Source organism: Amia ocellicauda, chromosome 5 (genome assembly GCF_036373705.1).
Source record: "Amia ocellicauda isolate fAmiCal2 chromosome 5, fAmiCal2.hap1, whole genome shotgun sequence".
NCBI classification, from domain to species: domain Eukaryota; kingdom Metazoa; phylum Chordata; class Actinopteri; order Amiiformes; family Amiidae; genus Amia; species Amia ocellicauda.
Window position 1 is genome coordinate 17,869,843 of NC_089854.1, and position 17,128 is coordinate 17,886,970.

Below are 17,128 nucleotides of genomic sequence, written 5' to 3' on the forward strand. Positions count from 1 at the left end.
CCCTTTGTTCTAACACCCCAAACCAGTTTGACTGAAAGGACTACCGGTAAAGCAGCCAGAACAAAGCTCGACTCGAAGGTTTATTTCTGACTCAAAGTTAATCTTTCACATCAATCCACCTTGCCCATAATTACATTTGTGACACATTGTTTTGTTGTTGTATTTTCTGTTATTTGAAGTCACCTTAATAAACAAATGCATTCAAACTAATTTTGAATAGAAAGTGTCTACAGTGAATAACTTCTATTTACCAGACAACATGTTTTTTTCAAAGTTATACTTGCAGTATATTATGAAAACATTGAAATGTGAATGCGCAATTTTACACATTACATTTAACCATTATATACATGTATTTGTCAGTTTTTAATGTTTGAATGACAGGGAGATAACCCCCAAAAAAACAAGAGCCCAATCGAAATTAGGAAACCCTTTATTTCAACCAAGATTATACAATAAACCCATATATGCAGTAAAACACTTTTTTTGTCTTGTTTTTTTTCCTCTCCTGTTTCTTTATGTTAAATCTTTTTTTTTCTCTAACAAATCAGGTACTGGCCTGATAAAAGCCGCTTCTAATAAACAGAATTAAATATATTAATTGTTTTTTGTCTGAAATCTATCTAGTTTATAGTTTATCCAAGTGCTGGGAAATCTGAGGGGGAAGCATCCACATTCACGTTGAAGGCAGGTGATACAGCAACACAGTCCAGTCAACTGATATCCAAACAGAGCAGGGCGGATTCAGTTTGAAAACAAACAAACAAACAAACAAGAACAAGTATAAGAATATAAAAATATCCAATCCAATACAGCAGTTCCGTGTCCAACCTGCCCGATTCTTAATTTCCACATAAAATGGCATGTCTTGGGCTGGCACGGATTAAATCAAAACTTTGACCCACCTGCAAATAGAAAACTACAAACCTGTATATCATAGCGGTTACATTTAGCAGTAAAAGAAAGTAGCATCTTATGAAAAAATTAAGCTGCCGCCAAATACAGGTTTATAGTTTTAGTGGGTGGGTCAGTTTTGATTTAATCCAATACACAGTTTTTTCCAGCTGTTTTCACACTATTACTGCTGTTCCTAGGTTACTTATCCAACAGCCATGTGATTTCCTATATTTAAGAATTTCTTAAATAAGACAGATGGATTCCTAGACAAGGCTGGGTTTACCAATTGTTTTCCTTTTGAGAGTGAATTGCTCTATGAAACACTCACAACTTTGCTATCTCATATACACTCACCTAAAGGATTATTAGGAACACCATACTAATACTGTGTTTGACCCCCTTTCGCCTTCAGAACTGCCTTAATTGTACGTGGCATTGATTCAACAAGGTGCTGAAAGCATTCTTTAGAAATGTTGGCCCATATTGATAGGATAGCATCTTGCAGTTGATGGAGATTTGGGGGATGCACATCCAGGGCACGAAGCTCCCATTCCACCACATCCCAAAGATGCTCTATTGGGTTGAGATCTGGTGACTGTGGGGGCCAGTTTAGTACAGTGAACTCTTTGTCATGTTCAAGAAACCAATTTGAAATGATTCGACCTTTGTGACATGGTGCATTATCCTGCTGGAAGTAGCCATCAGAGGATGGGTACATGGTGGTCATAAAGGGATGGACATGGTCAGAAACAATGCTCAGGTAGGCCGTGGCATTTAAACGATGCCCAGTTGGCACTAAGGGGCCTAAAGTGTGCCAAGAAAACATCCCCCACACCATTACACCACCACCACCAGCCTGCACAGTGGTAACAAGGCATGATGGATCCATGTTCTCATTCTGTTTACGCCAAATTCTGACTCTACCATCTGAATGTCTCAACAGAAATCGAGACTCATCAGACCAGGCAACATTTTTCCAGTCTTCAACTGTCCAATTTTGGTGAGCTTGTGCAAATTGTAGCCTCTTTTTCCTATTTGTAGTGGAGATGAGTGGTACCCAATGGGGTCTTCTGCTGTTGTAGCCCATCTGCCTCAAGGTTGTACGTGTTGTGGCTTCACAAATGCTTTGCTGCATACCTCGGTTGTAACGAGTGGTTATTTCAGTCAAAGTTGCTCTTCTATCAGCTTGAATCAGTCGGCCCATTCTCCTCTGACCTCTAGCATCAACAAGGCATTTTCGCCCACAGGACTGCCGCATACTGGATGTTTTTCCCTTTTCACACCATTCTTTGTAAACCCTAGAAATGGTTGTGCGTGAAAATCCCAGTAATTGAGCAGGTTGTGAAATACTCAGACCGGCCCGTCTGGCACCAACAACCATGCCACGCTCAAAATTGCTTAAATCACCTTTCTTTCCCATTCAGACATTCAGTTTGGAGTTCAGGAGATTGTCTTGACCAGGACCACACCCCTAAATGCATTGAAGCAACTGCCATGTGATTGGTTGGTTAGATAATTGCATTAATGAGAAATTGAACAGGTGTTCCTAATAATCCTTTAGGTGAGTGTATTTCACAAGCTTTGGCTTCTTAAAAGACTCCTACTTTGATTTAGTAGTAAAAACAAGTCAATAGGAGATGGGTGGGGCTGCATTTTTTATTTGGTACACAACACCGGAAAAGCTGAAGGATCTAAATGATGAAATGGACAAAAATATACTTAGGTGGCTGTTTAAAGTGAAAGATTAAAAAAATGTAGGATATTATAATACCAGGTTATAATTTTAGTTTGAAAATATAATTTCAAAATCAAACACTCATATCAGTACCTAGCCAGTTGAGTAAATGATCTCTTCACTGTATTCTGGACAATGTCTAACCAATCATACCAGTGTATAAGAAAGCAGGGTGGGCTTGCATAAGACTGCTGTATTTTGAAATCTCTATTTAAATCAATGGTAAAATCAAAACAAGAAACAAGAAAAGCGCACAATCTGTCACCCATGTCAATTTATCTTTAAATATTCCCTCTTCTGAAGCAGAAAAACAAACAATAAAACCTGCACACCTTTAAAGTATGCTTTTCTCAGTTGTTATATTTTATAACTGAATCTGTCCTACTCTCTTTCTGATGGTTGGTTTGTCTGTTCCAATAACATCTCCCTTTTTCTTAGGCAATTCTGAGCTCAGTGATGAACAAAACAGACCCAGCATGCTCTTCATGCTAACAGCAACAGCAGTGAAATGGAAGAAAAGGTCATTGGTTTATTCAGTGTAAGACCTGATGTAGATGAGAATCAGAAAAAGATTCCATCTTAACAAAAATAATTCAACAAAACAAATGCCAAGCAACCTTTCCAATGGGATCAGGTATTAATCTCTCCCTAATGGCAGACTATGTTCTGTTTGAAGACTGAAAGACACAATCAGTTATACCTTTTATAGTTCAACATCACCCAGATTAATTTAAGACTCAATCCTAGCTAGCTACAGTATAATACAAGTAGAACCATCCCCCCCTGCACTGTAGGTTTTCAATGCTGCAATTTAAATTTCCTATTCTCCTTGACTGCAAATCAGTTTCAGAAGACATCATAAGGATACCTGGATTGCACTTTTGTCCCCTTATCCCTGTCAAAATAGTTAGAAATGTGGCAACTTTAAGGGGGGTGCAATCTGAGTGACCCAAGTTGACATCTGTATATGGACCTATGCATCCATACATGCCTAGGGGAGGGGAGGGGCTGACTGAAACATAACCCTCAAATGATTTGTTCCATGTTCTCAGGTGTAATCATTTTGATTTTAATGCTTTTTAGGTACCAGAAAGACAATATTGTTACTGAACAAATGATAACAATCAATCTCAAGGCAAGGAACAAGAAATTAAAAAAAAAAAAAAAAAAACCTCAAGCACACAAATGAAAGACAGAGACCATAGTGTTGTAGTTGCAGAGTGGATATGCAAGGAGTTAATCAGGGGATTCATTGATGTTCCAGGAGCAGGTGATCAGGTTATATTGATTAAACAAGAGTGTCTTTACTGTAGTCCCACAAAGACCTGATTAAACAATGTTGTTCTGTTTGAATCCCCTTCAGTCAGTGTGCTCACTAACTACATCAGAAGCAATCCAAAAAATTGGGGTTTGGGTCTACTCCAGTTCTCCCTCTCTCTTATTTTAATTCTACATGCATCACACTGCATTTTCTGAGCCTGGGAAATTACAAACGTCCCATCTTGCCTGCATGTCCAACATTTATTTTTTGTATTTTATTTTGGATGACTGACCAATTGCCAATTGCTCCAATCCTGTGCCTCTTTCAACCTACAGTCACATGACAAAAACATTCTTCCCATGCCAGAAGGGCCTGTAGGAGCCAGTATCATGACCTTATGATGGAAAAGCTAGGTAGTTATCTAGGACATTGATTGTGAGGTCATTGAGAGCAATACAATCCAGCAGGTTTGCCCTTAAATTAGCCATTTCTAAAAGACCAATTGGCCACTCTCTACTTTTACAGTAAATTCTTACTGTTAATAGAACAAAACGCTGTATCCTGTTCCAAGAAACAGAGGATTATGGGCTAGTTGTAACATCTGCTGGATTGTGCTCATCCCTGACCTAAAATCAAATACTTGATTTAAGCTTAGATACAACCAGTTACTACTTTTGCTAAACAATGTTAAGGGTGTTTTGTTTTTATATAAGCTTAGTCACCAACTTTATCTAGACCAGACACTTATATTAGTTATTTGATTACAGGATGCAAACACTCACATGAAATGTTATAAAATGGGAAATTGTTATAGATAAGAAAAGTACACAATCTGCTATTTGCCAAACAATATGAAATCATGCTACAGATGGAATGGAAAAGGGTGTTTCAAGGTAGAAACTTTATTTGATCAGTGCTAAAATTGCTGTTTTGGAAGTATAATCCGGTGGCAGTATAGCCTCTGCATTGTAATACTGCACCAACTCTGTCACATTTGACCCGAAGCCAATTCAAAATGCATTACTGGGGAAAATACTTTTGTGTAGAAAAACTGGAGAATTGGCAAGACAAGGGAAAAGGATGATGATTTGTTCCGATGAGCACAAAGTCAAAAGGTTTATAGCAAGAAACATTGTGTCTTATGAATTGTCCACTCCTACAACCCCAAGATCGGAAAACACAGTAGAACAGACTCAAATACAAAGCCTTAAATATATATATATATATTTCTTTTATAAATCCATCTCTATAAATTAACAACAGCTTGCCCTATTGCAGCTGGAATTACGTTTCAGTTACATTAAGTGTGGACCCCACAATCCTTTCCCAAAACTAGTGATCAAACCTCTGAACCCAAAGCGATATTTAAAAAAACAAAAAAAAAAATGTTATAAGCCATTCACAATATTCTAGTCAGAAATGAAGTGAAAAACATAATACAAAAATCTAGCAGAGTCAGTGATTTAATTGTGGTAAATGTCAGTGTTTTCAAAATATATACCTAAAGCACACTGCTGAGCTGGCTCACACCATACTATAAAGTGGACATGGCCAACTCTGAATTGGGCTGTAGAGAATATGGTTCACATCAGCGTCTAGTGCTGACCTAGTACTGTGGACTTCTGGTGCTGTAGTGCGGTGTGCACAACCAGAAAATAAGAAGAAAATAAGTCAGTAAGACACTAGGGAACAACGCTCTTATTTTTCACATTCTTTCAGTGCTTTATAAGTGCTTGATTTAGGTGAGCTTCAAAATCACAAAATAACAGCAAAAAAACAAATATACAGGAACGTGTATGGTAAATAAACAGGTGTAGTGGATTACTCAAACTTAAATTTTGATGCATTAAAATTTCATTTCGCTTCCTGTAGAGATGGAAAAACAAAATGCTTTAATGTTTCCCCCACTCTCTAAGCGGTTAAAAAGCTTTCAGTCACAGTGGATTTGCCCAGTCTGATACTTCCATGTTCAAAGTAATGTAGGTTACACTGGATTGATTTAATATTGTTTTCTTTAATTTACATTTTACAATACAATACAATCTGTCAGGGAACACATTGCATGTGTGTTTGTGTGTGTCTTTTTATAACTACTGGTTCTGCTCTTCTTACACCCAAGCAACAGTTATGACAGACATTGGGACAAGAATAGGCTTAATTTGCAACTTTTGTATTCTGATTCTAAAAGGAATAAAAAAAAATGTTGCATGCACATTGCAATCAGGCATTCCAACATCTCAAATAAATAATATTAATAATAATAGTAATACAAAGTAATTTTCCTAATTGTCTATCTGCCAGGCTGGAATCGAACCAGCGACGCCAGACTTCGCCAACACAACCCCCGAGCCCCACCCACTACCATTATACACTGACCTTACTCATGCAATAATCACACTTTCCTTTGTACCATTCCGCAAAAGTGTTCTGATCATGATGCCAGTGCACTGCCCAATAATCCACCTGTTAAGAGACACCAAGACACATTTCGATGACTCTCAAACCAAAAGGTTGCCCATTGGCCTTCATCACTCCTATCAACAGCAATGATTCTTTTCTTGGGAGAACACAGTTGGGCATCCCTGATCTTTTAAGTATTAGTTTCGATTTGTATAAAACTGATGTTAACAGTGCAAAGACCCTATGGTAAATTTACCATGATATACTTGCATTAGTGATGGCAGTTTAATGCTTAGTTTCTGAAATGCTTTGGAGTTTCTGACATCCATTCCCAAAAGCTCATCAACCATTCATCGCATCTTCTTCATTCCTTTCCTCTCTAATCCAAAATCCTCTTCTTGTCCCTCCACCCTCTTAAACACAGCAGGCAACAACCATTGGCCACCATAAACCCTTGACTGCCTTTCAGGCCATAAAAGCTTCAGAGCCATATCCAGACCTGCCACAACCAAAACAGACAACAGCCATTTCACCTAGGTGTCCATTGCAGTCTTCAGACCGAGAGATATTGTTTCCTTTTAGTTTTGTCAACAGCCTGCCCCTTTCTGCACCAGTCATCGCTCTCCATCCACAACAACATTCTTGATCAACCCCTTCACTCAGAGACATGAATGATCAATGAGACATTCACGTAGATCATTCTTTAAAAGCCAAGGGAGTTACAACCTGGACCTGGAATGCTACAGCTCTGTGGGTTTTCTAGATTGCTTGAAAATAATAGTTATTAACCACATAATAAATAATAGATCCTGACTAAAATGCTGAACTTGACTGGTTAAATAATCCCCTATATGGGAGCTCCACCAAACTGATCTAATGTACAGTCAGTCATCACAATTCCTCCCACTACTAAGAGGACATGTCAGACCATCAATACCAATATACATACAAACCCTGAAATCCTTCTTAATATACTCACACAGTGGCAGTTCTGAGATCAAAGTAATTGTGCAATTCTTTACATGTTAGCACAACATGCCTTTTGGCAGTTGTGTCAGGAAAATACGTGATATACTACATAGGACAACGTTAAAGGCATTGTGCATGATTTAAATTATCTCCTTGGCATTTTCAGGGCATGACCTCTGTTTATCAGCTTTATTTATTGATTTTTCTTTATTTCTACTGAAAGATACCATTAATTAATGTACACACTGGCAGGCACTTGCATGATGCTGGCAATAGCAGGACTGTTCACTGCCGTGAAAATACTTACTAATGCATGTATTACCTGAATTTCCATTGGTAATTTGGTTCAGAATCTATTGTTCCTGAATTTGAATAGCTCGTATTTTAAATTCCAAATGTCTTATAAATTCAATTAATTTGTTTCCTTTCATCTTATGGAAAAGTATCATTATAAATACTGTGTCCCTGGAGAATGCAAATCATGGTCATTCGTTCTGCTTCAATTAATAGATTTCAAATGCATACATATGGATTATTTTGAATTTAAAAAGAAACAATATATAAGGATTTTCATGCCTCTAGACATGCTTCTTTCCCAGAACAGAAACAGGTTTCCTCATTCATCTACCCTGAAACACTACATGGTAAAAAAACTGTGCAAGTATCCACAACCTTTGCAGCTTAACTGGATATTACTTTTGGAAGTACATCTAGATCTCATGGACAATATGTATTGTTATGACAGTCTCCAAAGTTGAAAACCCTTATGATAATGGAGAAATCTATTGACTGGTGCAAATCTAAGATCTAAGAGTTATATTAATGATCCACTGATGAGAAACAACCCTTGTGACTTAAATGGGCAGTCAACACCTACTCATGCAAATGTAACTTACCTCTCATACAAATGATGCAAGGTACAAGTGATACTTTGGCGACAGCCGATCCATTGAAGGAACTGAACAAGTCTAGCTACTGTTAGAAATTGGGAGATACAAACTTTGTATAATGCTTTGTTACCATCTTTATTATCTGTAGAGAGAAATCAACCTTTACCCGACTCGGGAAAATAAATAAACAGATTTTATGTTTTGATTCGTTTCATCTCAAAGATTCAATATCTAATGTAAGTACACTGAGTTCAAAGGAAATCCCACCAATACACGACAGTGACTTGTCAATCAAAACCAAACAGAGTTCCCCTGATGTCCAGACTAAGTGGCAGTGAATTTTAATTCTAATCATACTGATAAACTCTCAAACCCCAGGCAGCCTAGGAACAGATTATGCCACTTAACAGAGACCATAGGCAAACAGCTGCAGGATTTTAACATTTTCAAGAGCTCCAACTCTTTGATTGACATTGATCAATGGATTAGCAGTAGATAAGTCAGTGATTGCTGGTATATGTAGGTAAAATAGTAATATGTGAGATTTATTAATAAAATTTGAGAAAAAAAAGTATTGTAAAGGGAGAGAGATCAGGATGGATTATATTAGTCACCACCTTCACCACACAATTAACTTTGGCTTAAATTTGACAGTGAAGTATTTTTCCTTGCCTGTAACACAAAACCTTTTTACTGGTTGTACTGGGAAAGCAGGGAACTGGAGGAAACAAGGGAGTCACTTTGCTTATTTTTGCTTTTCAGTTGTCATAACATTCAAATCCTTCACAGTGATTTCTGGCTGGGGTCTTTCAGTACATGTAGTGTTTCCTATCACTAGACACCTATTTATTTAATCACATTAGAGGCCAGACCTCTTCGTTCATTATGAAAAAAAAACAAATATCCCAACCTCCTCCTTCCTCTTACTTGACAAACTGCACTCTCCCAAATCCCCCAACCCCAACCCCAACCCCCCCTCCCAAAAACATTAAATGAAAAAAAATCATAAACTCTTTTTTGTTTTTAAATCACAAAATATACACCAAGGGAGGGAATTTAAAAGGATGGGGGGGGGGGGAAATCACACACACACAAGAAAATACTCATGAAGCTATGAAATAAATAATTTAACCGATCTCTCAAAGCAGCAAAACAAAAACTAAAAAAAAAAAAAAGTTGATTGTGAAGGCAGAGGAGCCTGTGTGTGGGCCGCACTGTATGTGATTCTGATGGAAGACTGTGAGTGGAGGGGGCGAAGAAGAGGAGAGACTGCAGCCATGGTGTCACCCAATCCATCTGTTTTCTGGTCTTTCATTTCTCGCCTGTTGCTTAGTTTTGCTCATGTCCTTTCTTTTCCTCATCCAACCTTATTAGTTGGATTATTTTTTAAAGATAGAGAAAGCAAAGAAACCCAGCGCTGATGCAGAGAGGGAATCGGAAAAATAAAAATAAAAATAAAACGAACCAAAGGTGGAGATCATGTTCGCGGTTACTTTTCTCTAGCCCGACATTTGGTAGAACGGTGTCCAGCTATTGCTGTATAAAGACAGACAGGAATCCGGTAAATTGCACAGTGTTGAATCCTGGGAAAAGAGGAATTGGATGAGGAAGGCAGAAGAGAGTTCCCTTGACTTATGGGGTGAAAAACAAAGAACAAAACAAAAAAACTGAACACATTATTCAACCCGCCCCCCACAATCGCATCCCACAATCTGTTTCTATGAAATGAAATATATGACAGCTACAATAATCTGCAGTGAAAGCCAGGCCAAGCAGATTCTCCTAATGTTCCGTTATTCCAGTCTCTCCATTGCGGTACTTTGTAGTATTACACCAGCCCTGGGCATAAGCATGCTCTTTTAGTCCTGAAATGGGTTACAGGCTATTCTCGAGATGCTGGCAGGAGGAAGGAGGTGAGAGAGAGAAGGTATGGGGTCCAAGGCAGGGGGGCTTGGAGGGCAATTTTCCACCTTCCACAAACAGGCAAGGCTGTGCAGAGTCCTCTCCAGGGTCCTGCTTCTTTGGTTTATGGGCCTAAAAGGAGCAAACCGCGCATAACAGAGATTTCAACTCTTGCAATCTCCCCTCCACCTCAGGGCAGCAGATGGAATGTAGTGATAGAAATGAAGTGTGATTCTTAAATTTTTTTTCAATTGTTGTTTCTTTTTGAATATTGTCTTACGGTAGCATTGTGTATATATGCGTGATCCTGTCTTTTTTTTATTTTATTTATTTTTTTTTATTCCCCCCTCTCTACTGGGATGAACATGGGGGGGGGGGGGAGAAGAACAAAAAAGAAAAATCTAAAAGCCAAAGCGGACGAGTCCCAAGGACGACCCAGAGCTGTCCATCCCAGGGAACTGAAGGCCCCCTGTGGAGAGGGTAAGAGAGAAAATAAGCATAGCTGGATACAGGGGTAGGGAAACCAAGTTCATTCGAGACAACAACTGTACTACAATCCAACCAATTCATTCACTTCATTTAATCTACTGCTCACAATCACTTAAACAATTGGAAACAAAATACTCAATGGAATGGAACACTCTAGCCAAGGTAAGTCCTGACCTAATATTTAATCATTACATGGTTTAAACCACTTAGTATTAGGTACAGACCCTGTTGTATACAATCTAACTGTTCTGTGAGCATCTGACAGAAAAAGGCCACGGTCCCTCAATCTACTGGCTTAGTTGGCATTGTGCTCCAGGGATCGGTAGATTAATTTGTGCTCATTTTAATATGGCATAAAAAAACTAAAAAAAACTTGTTCTAACACACTACACTCATATTAGGATGTCATATGATATCAATCCTCTTTAGGTACCATAATTTCTAAGATTATTATTGTAAATCAGATTAAGGATTGTAGTCCTCCATACTTTGCCTCTAATTTTAGTTCCAATTAAGATGTGAATGCCATTAATGCTGCTAAATCACTTTATTGAACCATTTTCTAATTTAGACCTGTATCTGGTTTAGTACACCCAGCCCTTGGTTTCAAAAGTATCTTGCTTTTGGTGGGCTGTTGCCATGAAAATTTAAACAAACAGCACCGTGAGCGGTCTGTTCCCAACTGTATTAAATTACTGCTGTCTAAACAATTTAATAATAGGTAACCAATTAGGGTGTGTTTCCAAAACTGGTGTGTTAATATTCAACGACTTCCAACTTTTGTAAGAGCTAAGAAAAATAAAGAATAAAAAGAGTTTAAAATAGCAGCTAGATAAATTAGGATTTAATTGGAATAGAAACGAGAAGACAGAAGGATTGTCAAGGAAAATCCTGCACTAACATATTCTAACAAGCATTCTTAGTGGCCCATATTCTGATCATTTGAACACTGTGTTCAATTTACCAGCCCCCCATTTTTTTTTTTTTTAAGATTTATTAAAACGGACACCCATTGGTACAAATGGGTACATTGGCTTACTTAAATAGTTTGACATGATACTTCCCGACTTATGTTTGTTTTCTGCAGGAAGAAAAATAAGGTTTAACTTGAAAATGGATGCATTTATCTAGCTCACTGGAGAGAATTCTTCAACCAAATCCCTCTGGACATTATTGCATGGAAAGTGCGGTTAACAGAGCACAATATAATAATATATAAATATTACTACTACTACTAATAATAATAATTTATTGAGTGTGTGATTAAGTTTACCAGCAGTGTCATGGTGCTTCTCTCACAGTCTCCAGGCTGGCCTCCAGTAGCAACTCTTCTAGCTCCTTGTCACATTTCAGCTCTGCAATAAAACACAGGGTCCAGTTAGAGTCAGAGGTAAACTTTATATGCTGTACATCTGGCTAAAATGGTCAAGACTTGCCTATGTAACAACGTTATTGCATAATGAATGACATTTAACATGACATGAAAGTAGCATGCTCAGAGACCACTGTTCATGTTTGGCCATACAAGGTCACTCCAGAGTAATCCAGGACACCTGAAGGCTTTTTATGGTTTGCTATTAACTATGAAAGTGGTAGTAGGGGAGGGATTGTGGACGACTCACCATGTTCTGCCGAACAGCTTGTCACTTTGGGGGTCGGGGGCTCACTTAGGTCTGGCAGGATGCAGGCGAATTCTGGCTTGAGTCCGTTTGGCAGAGAGCCCGTGGTGATCAGCAAGCACTCGTCTGTGTTGGGGGTGTCTCGACTGGTCACAGCTACGGGCACAGGGCCGGCTGATGTGTCCAGGGGAGGCAGCTGCCCTAGGTCTGTGACTGGAGTTGGGGGATTGGGCAAAGGGGGCGCATTCTTCACTTGAGGAGGAAGGAGAGTAGGAGGCAGCTGCAGCTGCTCTGGAGGGCTCTCCACTCGTGTCACCACAAAGATTTTGTGTCCCCGTCCCGGACTGGATACTGAGATGCAACGCTCATTGCCGGGCAATGTGGGGGTGTGTGGGGAAGCAGGGGATGCTGACTGGGTGAGAGTAACTGCCACCTCTGTCCCTGCCCCTGTTTGTGGGTGGCCTGGCAGTGGGGAGCTGGCCCTGTCCACGGGGGGCGTGGCTGAGATCAGAGGGCTGATTTGGGCAGGAGGCACTTCGCGGGTTGATTGCTCTGCTGTGGCTGCTTCTTGGCCTTCCTCATCCTCCTCCTCCTCTTCCTCCTCCGTGTCTGAATCAGATTCCTGATTGGTGTGGGAGCAGTCTGTTGCGGATCCACCATCAATTTCTCCCCTTGTCCTAGTCTCCTCCCCGCCTTCTTCACTGTAGCTGCCTCCCTCTTTCTCTCTGTCCTCCCCTTCCACTTCACCCTCCCCTTGACCTACTTCAGCACCCTCTGCCCCCCCACCATCCTCATCCTCCTCATCCTCCTCATCCTCCTCCTCCTCCTCCTCCCCCCCCTCCTCCGCCTCCTCCTCATCCTCCTCAGGCGTGATTTCGGGCATGGAAGCTGAATGGCGCATCTTTTGTTCCGTCTCCTCTTTCTCTTTGGCCAGGACAAAGTTGCGCTTGCAGCCATTCTGGATCTCAGCCAGCAGAGCTCGCTGGGTCTCAATGAAGCTCTTTACCTGGAAAAAGACAGACATGAGGATGGTGCTGTAATAGCTCAAGATGGATGCTCCAGTCAAAGCAATGTGCAAAGAAACTACAATCTCAATCTCCTCTCAATCTCCTTTTCTCTCTACTATTCAGTACTCAATGTTTCATTTGTTTTGGAGGTAGTTGTTCTGCTATTGTTTACATTTACAAGTGAGTTGATTCAACTAAATAAACCACATTTAGGATGCCAAGGATAACTGTTATCCAGTTTCCTATTTTCTGTAGTATATATTTTTCTTGATTATGTCTCTCGTGTAAGTTATTGTTGCTTTTGTTATGGGTTTAAGGTTTTGTGATATAAAAATACAAGTACAAGTTTAACTGTTGTTATTGTCTGTTTACATGTGGTACTGAAGAAAGAAAAATACAAAGAAAAAAAGAAAATGTAGAATGTTAGTGCTAGCTGTTTTCTAATTTTCTTGGAGATCAAGTGGTTTTGGTTGTTGTATTAAGAATAAATAAAGGAAGGAAGAAAGAAAGAATAAAATAATAATAATAATAAAAAATAAAAATGTTGGATGCCTCTATGGCTGTCATGTATGTCCCTTCCCCCTGTCCCTTTTCCAACACTCACTGTCTCTCTCTTGGGCTCTCGGTCCAGGTCCAGCCTCAGTAAAGAGGTGTTGACCTTCAGGGCCAAGGAAAGTGCCATAAGACCACCTGTCTTGATCTCATTCTCACGCAGATCCAGACGCAGCAGGCGGGGGCTCTCTGCGATGAACTCGGCTACAGCCACAGCCCCTGGGGAAGAGGGAGGGAATGATGTATACAGAAAGACACAGTCGCACAAAGAGGAACACAAAAGCATACCAAGACACACAAATTAGAGAAAAATAAATATATATACTTATACACAGTCACAAACATGTCTGAATTAAATCATTTGGATGAAAGTAGCTACAAACAACCACATGAGCAAGTCTGGCCCTCCTCATAACTTGTGTTCCTAAAGAGTTACATGCAAATTCTGCTTGACTGGAGCTCTCCGGAGCCAAAACAGTGAATTTCTGATAGGGAGACCATGGGGCCGAGTGTGCAGAGTTAAAAGAAGGGCCAGACTTGTTTCTTCGGTGAAAACAAGCAGCTGTAAAACAGATTCTGGGGAGATCGTCTAACACCATACCTTCGCAGGAGAGCTTGGTGGAGGCCAGGCCGAGTCGCAGAACAGAGCGGTTCCCAATCAGCCCGTCTTTAAGCTTATGGACCCCCTCGTTCCCCACCGAGTTGTGGCCTAGATTGAGTGTCTCCAGGCTCTGGGTGCAGGGCTAATGCAGCAGGAGGGTGTAGGAGCAGGGGGGCAGAAAGCAGGACAAGACTGAGAGAGGACACCAGGGTACCTAGTACAACAATTCCTATGCAGGACAAAGTATATTGGAAGAATACTTATGTAGTGTACTTTAAGCATATTATGTAGTGCATGAAATGCCGGAAGTGTACTGTTAATAGACTAAATACAAACTTAAATAAAAAAAAATAAAAAATAAAAATCTGAATTGACAGTGTAACTTTACTTACTCAGAACACTTTCGGTGTATGTAAAGGGTATGGATAAAGTAGTATAAAGTCAGCATACTACTACCAGTTCAGGGTTAAATAAAATAAATTATATATAATTAAATTATTCTTATATGGAACTTCTGTTCTGTAAGGGGGGGTGGGGCATGTGGGAGGAGAGAATTCAGTATCTTGTATAAACACGCCTTGACAATTGCCAAGACCAGGCATATACGCAGGTGATTAAAAATGTGCCTCCTTTTGGTTATGGAGCAGATCAGAAATAAATCTTCTAGGCAAATAATAGGAGGCTACCATGTCTTTTGAAAACCAAGCTCGGCAGTTACACCGCAGACTCCACTGAACATTTTCCAGCATTTGTTGTCTTCTTAGTAACTTTTCCAACATTCTTAGCATTAGACATTCTTTGAAATAGGAAAGTCACCCTAAAGAAAAGAATGCCAAGCACATATCTACATGGGAAGCAAAAATTAAAATGTAGTCTTGGTCCAGATATTTGAATACAAGGTTACAGAAAACCCACTTAAACACTAGGACAGAAATCATTCATTGAAAAAGACCAGGAACTGGGTACTTTTTTTTTTTTTAAACACTGGAATGTGAACTAATAAATATCAGCCTTGTTTTCTAAATGAGCTTCCACTCAAGTTCCTATTTCATATATTTGTACTGACCTCAACTGACCCTGACAAGCAACATTGCTGTATAACATCAGGCCTTATGTGCTCCACTCTATAAAGGCTAAGTACCCTTATTAACTGGTCAGTGACAGTCAAAGCTTGCAGCCCCAGGGCTTGTCTGCTGGCTTCTCAGTGCTTCGGTAAGCAGGAGACAGAAACACATTGCAGTGTGTACTGTAGACTGAGAGAAATGGAAAGGCACAAACAGCTATGTTTTCCAGAGATATTAACTCCGTTTGGTGCCAATTTCAAATATGCAATGGTATAAGCTGATTTTACACACAGGGATAACACACTTACGTTTTATACTACTGCTCACTAACTCTAATACTAAAATATACATGAGACAATGTAAGGGTTTTATGTATCGGTTTGGTTATTTAGATATTGATTTAGTTATGAAGGTAAGCTGCTTTTCTTCTTTTCATAAATAAAAAAAAAGATACACTTATTTAAATAACAGATACATACATATTAAATTTTTTCCCCTTCTTAAAGATATAGTGGGAAATGCAACAATCCTGACTTCACTCACTGTCTCCCTCTCCATCTCACTGTCCATCTGTCTGTCTACTCATCTCTGTCCATCGGTCTCTCTCTCTACCTGACAATTTACTTACTGCTATGCTTCTGTCTTCCATCACCAGGATTTTAAAGCAAGCTGGCCTACCACAATCGGCATCCCTTTGCTTTCTCTGCCCCCTCAGAGTCAGAGGCATTAAAGACAGACCTGTGTGTTCTCTGTCAATCAGAAGCAGATATGAAAGCACACCTAGGGCCTTTTGTCTCCATGTGTTTCTGTGGAGATACTCAATTCTCAATTTCTAAATGTTTCACCAAGATAAATAACTGGAAATGATGTGGCTAATTCTATGACAACAATATTAAAAGAAAAACTGAAAAAGTTATTTTGTGTGCTGAAGAGAGTCGTTGACCAGAGTAAATATAAAAACAGCAACAGAAAAAACTTTAGCTTATCTGACAGCGAGTCTGTTTCCTCTAGTTGAAAATGACAACTGTCTAGCCTGTCTCATCTTGACAGCATTAAAGGAAACGGAGATAACTGAGCCTCCCATGTTTATGGACAATTACAGTGCAGAGGCTATCTTCTCAGAATAAGAACACTTCATCAGGACAACCAAGGGTTCTGGGCTGAGAAAGGTATCCTAAGATCTATTGTGGGCTGTGGTACAGAGATAAGCCGTGTTAAAATGAGCAGGCTGGCCTTTTGACATAACAGAGGGGGGATGACACCAAGCACTTAGAGGAGCACACTACAACACATTCTTATCTGGGGAAGTAGTTGACTGCATGCTCCTCCTCAGAAAGCATGTGTTTATTGAAGGGTAGTGCAGTACAATGTGGATAATGTGATAATGAATGCTCTGTATGATCTAGCATATTCATATGAAAACTGAGCTCAAGTAGGCATATAGGCTTCACATATATACTGGCCATAAAATAAAAGAGCATAATTAATTGCAGATGTACACCTCAGTCACCCTGCTTATAACGGATGGTCTTTACGTCAGGTATAGTTGCTTTCTGTCTGGTTAATCTGCATTCGTTGATGTCGTACTTCGCACAGTATCGACTACCTGTCCTTGCAAGATTGGCTGAAGTGTATCTTTCTGCACCACCATGTACAGTGTACAAAGTGAATGTATTTTCAGTGTTGCTGGTGGCATCTATGGCACAATTCACTTGTGTGTTTTAACCTTACTCTGTAAATTA

At 39.6% G+C, this 17,128-nt stretch overlaps 1 protein-coding gene across 1 annotated transcript in view; it reads right to left on the reverse strand.

Moving 5' to 3' along the window:
* Positions 1-4,764: 4,764 nt before the first annotated feature.
* The window catches only part of ppp1r37 (protein phosphatase 1, regulatory subunit 37), an 86,836-nt gene continuing 74,472 nt past the window's right edge, over positions 4,765-17,128 (reverse strand). Inside the window, exons 9-13 of the mRNA XM_066705742.1 lie at positions 14,323-14,464; positions 13,774-13,940; positions 12,166-13,168; positions 11,817-11,898; positions 4,765-10,523 (exon numbers count right to left, since the gene is read on the reverse strand). Coding sequence (XP_066561839.1) covers positions 11,825-11,898; positions 12,166-13,168; positions 13,774-13,940; positions 14,323-14,464 — 1,386 coding nt within the window. The 3' untranslated portion in view covers positions 4,765-10,523; positions 11,817-11,824. The remainder of the gene's footprint in view (positions 10,524-11,816; positions 11,899-12,165; positions 13,169-13,773; positions 13,941-14,322; positions 14,465-17,128) is intronic.